At 38.6% G+C, this 14131-nt stretch overlaps 1 protein-coding gene across 2 annotated transcripts; it reads right to left on the reverse strand.

The window, feature by feature from the left end:
* Positions 1 to 381: 381 nt before the first annotated feature.
* On the reverse strand, positions 382 to 5817 carry LOC132036851 (putative disease resistance protein RGA3). 2 transcript variants are annotated; one of them, XM_059427248.1, is made up of 3 exons: positions 5541 to 5817; positions 2110 to 4310; positions 382 to 1658 (listed from the first exon to the last, which is right to left on the reverse strand). In XM_059427248.1, exon 2 carries the CDS (start codon positions 4303 to 4305, stop codon positions 2953 to 2955), a length of 1353 nt encoding a protein of 450 aa, XP_059283231.1. In that variant the 5' UTR covers positions 4306 to 4310; positions 5541 to 5817; the 3' UTR covers positions 382 to 1658; positions 2110 to 2952. The 2 variants fall into 2 exon arrangements, with proteins under 2 accessions (XP_059283231.1, XP_059283232.1); XM_059427249.1 differs by having other exon boundaries at positions 5530 to 5817.
* Between the last annotated feature and the right edge of the window lie 8314 nt (positions 5818 to 14131).

Consider the following 14131-nt stretch of genomic DNA (forward strand, 5'->3'; position numbering starts at 1 on the left):
TCAAACCTCTCTATAACAACATCGTTTGTCCCGATAGTTTTTGGGCTGTAGCGAAATGCTGTTATAGAGAACATATAATATAACATAACATGAAAGATTGGTTCCAGAGAAAACATGGTCGTTCTAGTGAAATATTGTTATAGAAGATGACTATTATAGAGAGGTCTGACGGTATTACTACTCTAGTGAAAGGAGAAGCGTTTCAGCTCTTGTTTATTTAAAAGCAGGGTGCATTATTGACTTGAAAGGACTTGCGAATCGAGGTAAAGCTAGTGCACAATTTCAAGCAAATTGCAGTAGCGCATTGCACGATATTAAAGTAGAGTGCTTGTGTTTGAGCAAGGAGTAGAATAACACACCAATAGTACCATTACGAAATTCAAAATATAACTTTATCATCTCAGCAATGATGCCTTCTATAAGTGAAATTGCCCTAGACCAATGAACTTGTCTAATGACAACTTGAAACCAACAAGAGCACAATGCTGACTGACTTTCACTTTTGGAATGTGCGCAATCTTATACCAGTCTTCTCCTTGTCCTGGCTCGCAACGCTTCTCCAATATTGCACAACCCAAAATGTTCAAGGACTGAAGGTTCATTCTCTCCATACACTCTGGCAGTGAGGCAAGATTATCACACTGTAATATGTTCAGTTCCTTGAGAGACGTAAGTTCTCCTAACCACTCGGGCAATAAAATCAAACTTGGGAATCTACATACAGAAAGCGATTGCAGATTCTGGACATTTCGTAAATCCTCAGGCAATTGCCACAAAGCCTGAGGAACAGTGTCATCTCGAGGTTGGAACATTGGCAGGCCGTCATCTCGCGATTGGAACATTGGCAGGCCATCAAGGTGAACACGATGAAGGGAATTCAGGTGTTTAATCTCGTGTGGAAAAGAAATCAACTTTGGACACCCAAAAATTTCCAGTTCCTCCAGGGAAGCTAGGTGCCGGAATCCTCTAGACAAATATCTCAATCTATTAGAGCAGTTGATTGACAATTTACGGACTGAGGTGAGGCCTTGCAATCCCTGCTCTGGTAGAGACTCTAGTTGGTTGCAGTAACCAATATGCAAGGACTTCAATGCAATGAGGCTTGCCAGGCTGTTCGGCAGTACTTCCAGCTTTGTGAAACCCCCTATTGACAATATTTCAAGATTGGTGAGGTTTGTTAGCACCTCTTCAGGGAAAGAAGTTAGTTCCTTGTTGTTAGTAATTTCTAAGCAAGTAAGATTGCAAAGATTAGAGATAGAGGCTAGAGTCATGTTTGAGCATTTCCTATTTCTCAATTTTCTGAGTGATAGAAGACGCGGAAATGTCAGCAAAGGGCAATCTTCGATCCATAATTCATGAAGACTTGGAAAATGTTCTTCACCTTCTTCGATTGAAACTCCTTTTAAATTCGGGAGGTTGCACATCTCAAGTGATTCCAAGGATGGGAACTTTCTTAATCAGGATATTCCGCTTTCACGGTCACTGTCAATGTACTCCGCATGACTTCCCCTCAGTGAAAGAAATTTCAAACAAGGAAGTTGAGCTAGTGGAGAGAGATGTGAGCAGTATTTACAATCATGAAGATAAATGGTAATGATGGTTTCCAAAACTGAAGCCCTCATCCAACTTGCCAAGGATGTACTTCTGAAACCGGATACCTGTTAGGACCGAAACAAGCAGATGTCATGCTAAAGCTAACAAAGAAAATCTCCAAAGACGATAAATCAGACAACAAAAGAGACACAATAGTTTAGCGTGGTTCGGTCAAACGACCTACATCCACAGGCAGAGATGAGCAATCCACTATATAAAAGAGTACAAAATATCGAGAGAAATATAACCTCACAAAATTCACTCAGAAAAAATAGGTTAACACAAGTGGCAGAGTGACATATTGTGTCTCACAAGTTCTCCCCTAAACAAGACTCCCAAAGCACTTAAGCTACATTGTGGATGCTGCCAAGTGAGAAGGAAGGGGCCTCAATTTATAGAAGTCCAAACCTTTTTCTCCAAGAAAAAGGATTAGTCAAATATGAAAAATCTATATTTCCTTTTAGGAAAAAGAAGACCCAATTATGTTAAGAAAATCAGGGAAAACACCTACAATACCTTCAAATGCTGAAGGTTGGAATGAGGCTCTAGCGCTTCGAGCACCTGCAGATCAACATCCTTTGATGACTCACACCCATTGGAATGGTTCCAGTACAGAGCTAAACTTTGGAGGTTTTGCTTTGAACTTAGAGCTTCTTTCGCCTCCATATGATTTTCAACCCTCTCAAGGTGTTCAATAACTAGTTCTCCCTGAAGATTCAAGTCTCGCAATTCACTAAGCTTGGAACATCCTTTCTTCCCTACAACAAACTTGTTTAAAGTCTTGAGGTGTGTCAATTGTCCTATATTAGGAGGCATGTGACTCAATGGACAGTCTCTTAGCCGAAGATGTCGAAGATTTCTCAGATATTTCAGATCTTTTGGTAAAAGACGAAGTAAGCAACAATCTTCTACACTTAGCATCTGCAAGTTCTGAAGAGAACATATACTGTGAGGAAGACTCTCAATACATGTACTGAAAAGGTCCAAATACCTTAAATGTATTAGATTTCCGATTGCAGATGGCAATTCCTTTAACTGGACAGAGCAAAAAATCAACACCCTTAAAGAACCATACATTGTGATTGTTGAAGGGTTGTAAGGCATAGTACTTTTAGGAAAAGCAAGAAATGACTTATCTTCTGCATGTATTGTTGCATGGCGAATTCTGCTCGCCGATATCTTTTCCCCTCCTTCAAGTTTTGTTGCATGAATTCCATCATCCATTATAGATTGGGCCAGGTCATGAACAAGATCGTTTATCTTAAACAACATCCTCCCATCTGAATTTTGTTGAACCTCATGGAACAAAGATCTCCAGTATAATTCATTCCATACTTCATTACCCCTATCCTCAGGTTCCTAGTTTCCCTTGGATGAGATAAATCCGTTGGCCATCCAGAAATAAATTAGCTCTTCTTTGTCAATTTTGGAGCCCTTCTCAAATATAGCACAATAAGAAAAACAGTATCTCAAATATTGAGGAAGGTGAAAATAGCTCAACCTTAGAGCAGGCAAGATTGAACTTTCGTCTTGTGGCAAATTCCAAAAATCGCTATCTCTGACAAACAACCATTCTTTTTCATCACTCTTAAAGCGCAAAAGACTTCCTAGAGCTTTAGCAGCCAAAGGCACCCCACAACACCTTCTTACAATCTCTTTTCCAATATCGACAAGTTTGGGGCTTTCTTTTCTATCGAGGCCAAATGCACGTTGCCTGAACAACAACCAACAGTCGTACTCCGACAAGCAGGATAAACGATGTGGCTGTACTGTTCCCATAATTGAAGCAACCTTTTCTAGGCGAGTAGTGGTAATAACTGAAGTACCTCTAGATCCAATTGTTAGTAAGGCTTTTAATTTATCCCACTTCTCTTGATCTTCATTCCAAACATCATCCAAAATGAGTAAATATCTTTTCCCTCTCAACAAGGTTATGAGGTGACTTTGTAAAGAAGCTAACTCAGAATCATTTATATCTTTCCCAACTATGGCTTCTAGGATTGCTCTTATCAACCTCTTCTCGTCAAAATTATATGACACACAAACCCAAATTTTCAAATCGAAATGTTCGTGTACCCACACATCATTGAATATTAATTGAGCAAGAGTCGTCTTTCCAAGACCCCCCATTCCAACTATAGGGAGAACCAAAAGCTCTTGAAAATCATCGACGTGCTTCATTAAGATTTCAACAATCTTCCTTTTGTCATCGTCCCTTCCATAGACTTCTGCCAGAGTTAAAACAAAGCCACTTTCACGTACTTCGTCTGTGGTGGATTGTTTCTTCGCGGTCACAACTTCAGACAAATGGAATTTAATACGTTCCTCAGCAATTCCATCTAGTTTCCTGATGGCATCTTTAACCTTTTGCCCTATCTGACGACGAAACAAAATATTCTCCAAGGAAAAACCAGATGGCATGGAAATGCATCCAATGCTTCGGCCTTTTTCCTGCAACCTGATGGCTTTCGCTGCACATTCATCCAAGACATCATCAACTTCATAAGCAGCACAGTTTAACTTCTGCAACCAGTTTCTTATTGCCTTTTCTTTCAGTTGCTCCTGATCAGCATCCTGGAGGACAGCATTGATTGTCGATAGCAAGCTTGAAAGCTTTCTTAATTCTTCATCGACGCCATAAAGCAATCCTAGCTCCTTTTGAATAAAATAGCTCAGATTTTGTAATAAGACTTCTATGAAAGCTTCTGCCATGTTGCCTTGCAAATCAAACCAAGGGAATTTTTAGTAGTTCAAATATCAGTAGGAGAGCTTTCAGAATTGTTCAATTAAACAGAGAATTAATTTTTTGTGTTTTACACCTGCCATAAGAGGAAATATTGAGGAATTTGCACATACCAGTAATCACAGTATCTCATGATTCAATAATAATCATGATATACTACACTATATACCAAGAATAGTGTGGATACCATCTAACATACCTGGTCACAGTATACTATGATTCAACAATAATCATGGTATACTACACAGTATTCCAAGAACATTGTGAATATTATAGAACCTAAGAGTATGAGGATAGTGTGTCGTTCATAATTTTAATTATTAAACGACGACAATAATGCGGGAAAAAAAGGTTGACAATAATGTAAAATATTAGCTGAAGCAAGTGATATAGAGTAGGAATTGGTATATTTACAAAGGAAAAAATGATTTCCACTCATAAGTTAAGAAGGTCATTTACTCTTTTTGTTGGAAAATTCTTTCATGGAGAAAATATATTTTGTCATTCAATGCAACCACTGTAAATGAGTTCTTAATGAAAAACATTTCCTGGGAAATACTTTTTCTCTTACTTAACACACTTAGCTTCCTTTTTCTTCCTAACAAATTCTTCACGACTCAATAGAGCAAACCTAATTTTGATTTTGTTTTTTTTAAAAAAAATATAGGTTCTCTTCCATTGTTTTCCTGAAAAAACAAGTTCAATTTTGACTGGCAGCTTGCATGTACCTCAACTAATCTATCACACCACATACTATTACTCACAAGCACAGTACTTGATGAGCTCACAGCAGAGTAATTCAAGATAAAAAACAACAACATACCCAATGTAACCCACAAGTGGGGTCTGGGGAGAGTGTACGCTGACCTTACCCCTACCTTGGGAGTTAGAGGGGTTGTTTCCAATAGACGCTCGGCTCAAGGAAAAGCATATCAAAGCAGGTCGAAAAAAGAAATAACGGTATTGATCAAATCATGACAAAATACTATAGAAAGCACGACAAAATATTCTGAAAAAAGGAATCAGTAACTTTAAGATATTAACATAATTTAATCAGGGGAAAGAAATCAGAAATGAAAAAAGTAAAGAACTAAATCACAGATAAACACCTTCTAGTATCACCTCAAATTTCATAAAGTCGAAACTAAAATTTCAAATATTCATGAATTATAAAGTAACTTTCTTGAACTTACCAGAGAATTACCTATTTATTATGCTTCAGATATAGCAAATATGTTTAGCTTCTTGAATTGAAACTCTTAAAAGTGAAGTAGGATTTTTAGCAAGTACTAAAAATCCTTTTTTTCTCCTCCACCTATAATAAATTATGATTTATTTGCTCAAAGGTCAAATAAACATAATAGTACTATTTTGGATTGATCTTGGATCTTCTGCCAAGTATTCTATGATATTTTTAGAGGATTTGAAAAACAGTTGATTTGGTCAATTTTCCAAAGTAGAGTAACAGCCGGTTCTGTTTGAAAAGTATTTTTTGACATTTGTAATTGAGAAAATTACAGTGAAATATCATTTCGCCGTCTAGTTTACAAAATATGTATAAAATGTATAAGTAGTATATAGTTTATACTAAATATACATATATTATACATACCTATACATATAATATACATACCTATAACATATAATATACATACTTATACACAACATATACAACTGAAGCGTCTAGGCGGTGTATACTTCAGCCATACTTTGGTAAACTAGTTGGCCAAATGGTATATTTACATAAGTTTTTCATAGTAATTTGTGTTTGGCTAAGCAATTTAAAAAAAAAAATTGTTAATATTAAAATAATAATTTATGTTTGGCCAAGATTCCAAAAGTGAGAAAATTCACAAATAATCATTTTTATAGCCTATGATTGAAAAATAACAGCATATTCAAAAGTCGTTGAAAAATACTAAATTTTTTAACATGGAAACAAAATCCTTTAATTGCCAACATTTTTTTAAAAAAAGTACCAAGCAATTTAATCGACTATCATGTTTGTTACTCTATTTTTAAAGTTACTATATCAAACTTACAATGAATAATTACTTATCATTATAAATCAATTTCACCTAATGGTATGAAAGATTTTATACACTATTAGTACATAGAATTTAAACTCGTGCTTATTTACCAAGAAATTAGTTGAATCTTCCAACCAAAAGGATTTAAAAGTTCAATCATTAGTAAATGTCGCAATCAATGATCTATAACCTTTATTATAGAAATTACATACTAGTAATTAAAAGACCACATTCTATAATAACCACTAATTAACAAGTTGAACATTTCCTAATGAAAGGGGAAAAGAAAGATTTGTGTAAGTGGTGGATGAGTGAGACTTGATGGGATCGGGAACATTTTCAATGAAGACAATGGCCATCTGCATTGAGTCCCCACTTATCTTCACAAGGCAAAGACAAGAAGAAAAGTACAAAAAGATGAAGAAAAAGAAAATCTCTCATATTGTGCCTCATTTTCACTCAATCAATCAATCAGTTCCACAGCCAAGAAGTGTGGTGAGACAGATATTATCCATTTCTTTATCTTTAATTAGAAGTTTTGGGCGAGTGTCACGGATATGAAAAAAATCTTGACAGAAAACACTTCTTCCTTTAATAAACTTTATACGACATAAATCAATATTCATCGAGATCTGTTGAGAATATAATTACGTAAATAAAAGTGTGCTCTTTCTAATAACTTAAGTTTTTAGATGAGATGTCATACTCTTCAACACGATACCAGAGCAGTAAGAGGTCCTAGAATTGATTCTCACCGCCACCCATTATCAAAAAGAATTTCAACATTTTTGGCCATACTCTGCACGTAAGGGGCATGTTGAGAATATAGTCTTAAATAAATAAAAGTGTGTTCTCTCTAACAGTTTAGCTTTTAGATGAGATAATCATACACTTCAACAAGATCCAATGCAATTACCCTGTACCGGCGGAAAACAAAAAAATCAATCAATCAATTCAACTACATAGGTGAGAAAGAAAAGTGATCATGTTCCTCCACTTACAGTTTTACAATTATGTTAAAGTTGATGACAATTTCCTAGTTGTGGTGCTTTTCCTATCCAAGATGGCATATTGTATCACATTCATTAGCTTAGTTGAATGTTGTCGTGAACTTGGACATGTAATCAAATTGGTCAAAATCCCTTATTATCTTGTTTATGAATCTGCTAATCTATTGTCTGTTGAAAAAGCTGATGAAAGGAATTAATATGACTCATCTATGTATCACTTTAACTATATACATCAGTGTTAATATTGAGGCTAATTCTGATAGACTATGTAAATATTCATTAGAAGATTTTGTAGTCTACTATTTTAGGTTAGCACATTTTGTATATTGTGTAATCTCCTATTTTAGGTTAGAATATTATTCTCCTATTTTGTATATAAACCAATTCAAGTAATGAAAGGAGACAAAGGAAAATATTTAACTACGTGGTATCGAATAGGGTTTTAACTTTTCTTCTTCCTCCTTCCGCTACACCCTAAATCCCTATTTTTTTTTTCCTCCCTAAGCGTCGCCCCCTCTTCCTTTTTTTTTCCATGGCCGACGCAGCAACCACCCCGGCTTAAGCCCACGTTCCACCGGCCTCGCGGTCTCGATATCAAGAATCACATCTCTCGTTACTGCGAGATGGAAAACTCACGATATGGTACATGGGCGAGCTTTTTTCAAAATTCATGCTCGTTCTCGGTGGTCCTTCATCACATCATTCCTCGCCACGGGTAAGGAGAAGCCGCCCAAAAGCGATGAGGAAATTGACATGGACCACACGTTGGCCTTGGCAGGTGATGGATTTATTCGACGATTTCGAATGATGCGTTAAACACTATCCTCGAGCCGGATGCCTCTTGCCATGGAGGCTTGGGACCGGCACGTGATATCTTCCAAGATCATCAAACTTCTCGTGCGGTGACTCTTGAACAGAATTCACGGCCGCTCGTATGGAGGGATTTTCCCGATGCGCCTCCGCACATTGTCAACGTCTCGAGCACTTGCCGATCGACGGAAGAACGTTGGGGCTCCCGTGACGAATAGCCGCCTTGTCCTTATTTGGTCTCGGGTCCCCACTGCGGCACAAAGGGGTTGGGACCTGGGTCGCCATGCAAAGCCGCTTCCACCATTCACCGAGGCTCGGTGCTTCTTTGTTTTGGAAGAACGTGAACTTGCGGCCATGGTTTCTCACGGGTCCGGCTCGGTACATGGTGGCCTCGGTCGACGACACGCCACCCCCTCGATAACTCGAAGCTCGCGACGAGGGAAATCAAAAAATTCCCGCGGCCACCTCCGGAAGCCCGGCCGTAGGGGCTCGGGCCGCGGCTCGGCCCGGCGGCCAAATCACCCGATGGCGGCGGTGACCGCCCGGCCGGCGGCGGTCGGCGGCGGCGACGGTGGACTACGGCGGTGGCGGTCGACGACGGTTGTGCCGCCGGCGAGGGGTCCCCCGGCCCGGCGGCCCTCCTCCCCTCCCCCGCGCCCGCGGCCTCTTGGGCTCGTCCGCCGCCCGATCCCGCCGCGCCGCGGGGTATTTTGGGCCTCGCTTCCGGCTCGGCCGGCTAACGGCGGCGGTGGCTTCTCCCGGGTCGTATGTGCCAGCCGACATTGAGTCGCAATGCACGCCATGACCTTGAACCGCCGACCAAAATTGGTACATGACATAGGCGCCTACTTCTCATATGACATCCTCGAACGGTAATCTCTCGTCTTATTTTAATTTGAGCAATCAAAATAATGGTATTGTTATGGGAAATGGTCATTCGATCCCAATTCGTGGTTGTGGTCACACTAGTTTGCCTCCCCCGAACCCCCCTTTATCCTTACGAAATGCCTTACATGCTCCTAAACTCATTAAAAATTTAATCTCGATCCAGGAAGTTTACTACGATAATTACGTGTCCGTTGATTTTGATCCATATGGGTTTTACGTGAAGGATTTTCAGACGGGGATGCCACTAATGCGGTGTGATAGTCGGGGAGATCTTTATCCGGTTACCACCATCAAATATCCAACCACTTGCTCCATCAAACTTTGGCGTTGTCTTCTCCTTTTTGGTACTCGTTTGGGTCATCGGAATTCTATCTTAGATTGTCTTAGGGTTCGTGAAAAGCATTGAATGTAATAAATCTAGTATTTCTAGTATTTGTCGTTCTTGTGTTCTTGGTAAACACATTAGGTTGCCGTTTGATTCATCTATTTCCGAAACTTTGATGCCATTTGATATTATTCATAGTGATTTGTGGACCTCTCTAGTGTTAAGTTCATTGGGTCATCGATATTATGTTTGTTTATGGATGATTTTTCGAAATTTTTATGGACTTTTTCCGTTGGCTAAGAAATCCGATGTTTATCCGAAATTCTTAGCTTTGAAAACCCACATTCACACTCAATTTGAACGTCATATTAAAAATGTCCAATGTGATAATGGGAGGGAATATGATAATGATCACTTCGGAAAATTTTGTGAGTCTAATGGGATGTCATTTCGTCTTTCTTGTCCACATACGTCTTTACAAAATGGGAAAGCCGAAAGAAAAATCCGTTCTATCAATAATATCACTCGGACTCTTCTTGCACATGCTTCTCTCCCTCCTTCGTTCTAGCATCACGCCTTACAAATGGCAACATATCTTCTTAATATTTTACCAAGTAAATTATTAGGTAACGTTTCTCCTCTTCAAGTGCTCTACCAACGAACGCCATCTTACTCTCATCTTCGGGTTTTGGATTTTTATGCTATCCCTATTTTCTTCTCCAACTATCCACAAATTGCAAGCCCGATCTACACCGTGTGTGTCTTTTGGGGTATCCGCGAATCATAGAGGGTATAAGTGTTATGATTTATCGTCCCATAAAATCATTATTTCTCGTCACGTGATTTTTGATGAGAATGTCTTCCCCTTTTCCAAATTACATTCTCCCACTTCTATTAATTATGAGTTTTTGGACGATGGCATTTCCTCATTGTGGTTGCATCACTTGGCTTCTCCTACCCCCCCCCCTCCCACCGTGACCCGGCCGGCCCCTCCGTCCGCCCCGGCGCCGGCCCGGCCCCGTCCACTCCGCCGGCCCGGGCCACCGCCCATATCCCCTCCGCGGTCCCCCTCCCCCACCGTCACCCTAGCCTTCCCCTTCTCCCAATCCGTCCCGAATGGTGACCCGGAGTCAGCATGGTATTTTTAAGCCAAAAAGCCTTTTTAACTTAAATACCATGGTTATGAAATCCCCTCTTCCTCGTAACCCTCCGACCGCCCCGCGACCCGAATTGGAAAATGGCTATGAATGATGAATTTGATGCTCTTATTAAAAATAAGACGTGGGAGTTAGTTATCCGTCCACCTAATGTGAATGTTATTCGTTCTATGTGGATTTTCACTCATAAAGAAAAATCTAATGGTGACTTTGAGAGGCATAAAGCCCGTCTTGTAGGTGATGGTAAGACTCGACGGGTTGGCATTGATTGTGGTGAGACCTTGGTCCAAAGTGGTCAAGCGGCTATGATCCGTACAGTTCTCGGTCTTTCCCTATCAAAGAGGTGGCCTATTCGTGACTTGATGTCAAGAATGCTTTCTTACACGGTGAGCTCCAGAAACGGTTGTATATGCATCAACCTCTCGGGGTTTCGTAGATCCCGCTCATCCGGATTATGTATGTTTACTCCGTAAGTCCTTATATGGGCTTAAAGCGAGCCCCGAGAGCATGGTACAAGCGTTTTGCGCATTATGTCTCTTCTCTTGGTTTTTCAAACAACAGATACGACAATTCTTTGTTCATCTACAAGAAGGGGTCCGAGATGGCATATTTGCTACTTTATGTTGATGATATTATTCTTACTGCTTCCTCAGATTCTCTCCGATGCTCCATTATGGCTCTTGTTGCCTCGGAATTTGCTATGAAGGATCTGGGTCCTTTGAATTATTTCCTTGGCATTCATGTCACTCGACATAAGGATGAAATTTCATTTTACTGCCGCAACGCAAGTATGCCACGAAAATCATTGATACGGGGATGTCTTCGTGTAAGGCTACTTCTACTCGGTTGATACTAAACCGAAGGTGAGCGGCACGTCGGTGCTCCTTATGATGACGACTCACTATCGCGGTCTCGCGGTGCCCCCGCATCTTACTTTCACGAGGCCGGATATCTCTTATCTCGTTCGGTATGCTTACACGTACATGCGCGCGACGGGTTCATACGCATGCACTTAAGCGTATCATCCGATACATTCGGTGGTACAACGACTATGGTTTGCATCTTTATCCGTCCTCGATTCTGCATCTTCTTTCTTACAACCGTGCGGATTGGGGGCCGCCCGACACGCGTCGGTCAACGTCCGGTTCTTGTGTTTTTCTTGGGGATAACTTGATATCGTGGTCTTCGAAACGCCAACCTACCCTCTCTCGCTCGAGTCTTTGAGGCGGAGTATGGGGGTTGCTAATGTTGTCTCCGAGTCCTGGCCGGCTTCGCAATCTTCTGTTGGAATTACATTGTCCTATTCATAAGGCTACTATGGTGTATTGTGACAATGTGAGTGCCATTTATCTTTCAGGAAAACCAATGCAACATCAGCGCACCAAGCATATTGAAATGGACATTCACTTTGTTCATGAGAAGGTTGCGCGAGGACAGGTTCGTGTCCTTCATGTTCCATCCCATTAACAGATTGCCGATATTTTCACCAATGGACTACCACGAGTCTTATTTGAAGATTTTCGGGCGTTTCAACGTTCGTAAGCCTCCCGTTTATTGCGGGGGGTGTGATAGACTATGTAAATATTCATTAGAAGATTTTGTAGTCACTCTTTTAGGTTAGCATATTTTGTATATTGTGTAATCTCTATTTTAGGTTAGAATATTATTCTCCTATTTTGTATATAAACCAATTCAAGTAATGAAAGGAGACAAGGAAAATATTTCTTACAAATTCGTATAATTAAAAGTGATTATATATTTTAAGTGATTAACTTATCTACATAATGAACGTGATAACACGCGCAGAAGCTTTTCCAAAACTTAAGCCGTCGAAGTGTCTAGAATTACTTTATCATATATTCGGATATTTAATGAAAACATGACATAATTCAAATATCTAAATAAAATTTAATATAACAAATTTAAGAGGTTGTCTATAATATTCCACCTTAAAATATTCACCACATGATGGGACATAAAATTGGACCATGAGAGAGCACCTTGTTTACATAGAAATTTTGTTTGGTAGGCCTCCATTTATGCTATGCAAATGAAAACCTGACACTACTGGCATAAATTAGAAATACATCTTATACATATCTAGTTGCCTTTTTGTCAGAGTAGTAGGTCAAAAAAGAAAAGTAAATTCTGAAAGGATTATGAAATGATTTTGAAGTAGACTATAGATGTAGAGCCCGTTTGGATTGGCTTATAAGTTGCTAAAAATAGCTGTTTTCAGCTTTTTTGAGTGTTTGGTTAAGCGAACAAAAAATGCCCATTTTATGTTTAAAATAAGCCTAAAAAAAAAATAATTGAGTGTTTGGGCTTTTAACTAAAAACGTTTATAATGTTGAAAACAACTTATAAAAAAAAAATAAGTTTGGCTACCCCAACTTTTTTTTTTTTGACTTATAAGCTGTTTTTTTTAAGCTCATCCAAACAGGCTCGTAGACTGCGACCTACATTTTTTACTTTCGTTATATTCCCTCCGTCCCATAATAAGTGTCGCCTTAATAAAAAACACGCATATTAAGAAACCAATAATGCAATATGAAGTTTACCAAATTACCCCTATATAATAAAAATAAATTACTTTTACCTTTTGATTAAAGTATGCACAAGAAGTAAACCTTTTGATATTGGGAATCCAACAATACCAAGTTACTATGTGGCTTTTTCAATCATTATTTAGATGTTACTTTATTGTCTAAGGGTAGAATTGAAAAAAATTTGTCAATTTATGCCTTGGTTTCCTAAGGTGACACTTATTATGGGATAATTTTTTTTGCTAAGGTGACACTTATTATGGGACGGAGGGAGTATATAACTGAATATAAATTATAATCATGAGGGACATGAAACATTTGAGAAAAATGTAAATCGATGAGTCTACATTTAAGTACACGCAGTTGTGCTAAATTCTTTTAACGCAGAATACTTACACAAACTTAATGATTATTTTAAATCAAGAAATTTAATCGTCGTTAAACTTATATTAAGATAAAAATGTAATCACTTAACTATAATTAAGTGAACAAATTTACTTGATATGTATGCGCTGAAAAGACTCCATCCCACAACCATTGACATATCTATGCTTATTGCGTCTAGACATATACGTTCAATAAATATACTTACTTGCATTTAATGTTTATATGCAATTTAACAGTTAAACTTCAAGTCTTAAGAGCTATAAATAAGCTAACATATATTATATTTTAAGTGGGGTACAAATTACGTATAATTATTTACTTGTATTCGGTGTTTATACTAAATCTAATAATTGAATTTTAAGAGCTATAGATAAAGTGAAAACACATAATTTAGTGCCATAAAATACATATAAAGTGAAAATACATAATTTATGGACATATTATTACAGTTCGTCTTGTATATGTGTTTGGACATGGGACTTCGGAAATTTTAAGACTTCACTTCATGTTTCAACTTTCAAACTGATGTTTGCTTTGGACCATTTCCAAGCAGTGTTGGCATATTATATGGGTACGTATTATTTCTTTTGCAAATATTATTTATACATATATTTAATAAAAAAGTCGATGAGATAATACTCC

The sequence above is a fragment of the Lycium ferocissimum genome, chromosome 11 (genome assembly GCF_029784015.1).
Source record: "Lycium ferocissimum isolate CSIRO_LF1 chromosome 11, AGI_CSIRO_Lferr_CH_V1, whole genome shotgun sequence".
In the NCBI taxonomy this organism is placed as follows: Eukaryota; Viridiplantae; Streptophyta; class Magnoliopsida; order Solanales; family Solanaceae; genus Lycium; species Lycium ferocissimum.

What these genes read in the sequence shown, in the direction of transcription:
- LOC132036851 (XM_059427248.1), bottom strand. Translation starts at nt 4,305, where the DNA reads ATGGCAGAAGCTTTCATAGAAGTCTTATTACAAAATCTGAGCTATTTT.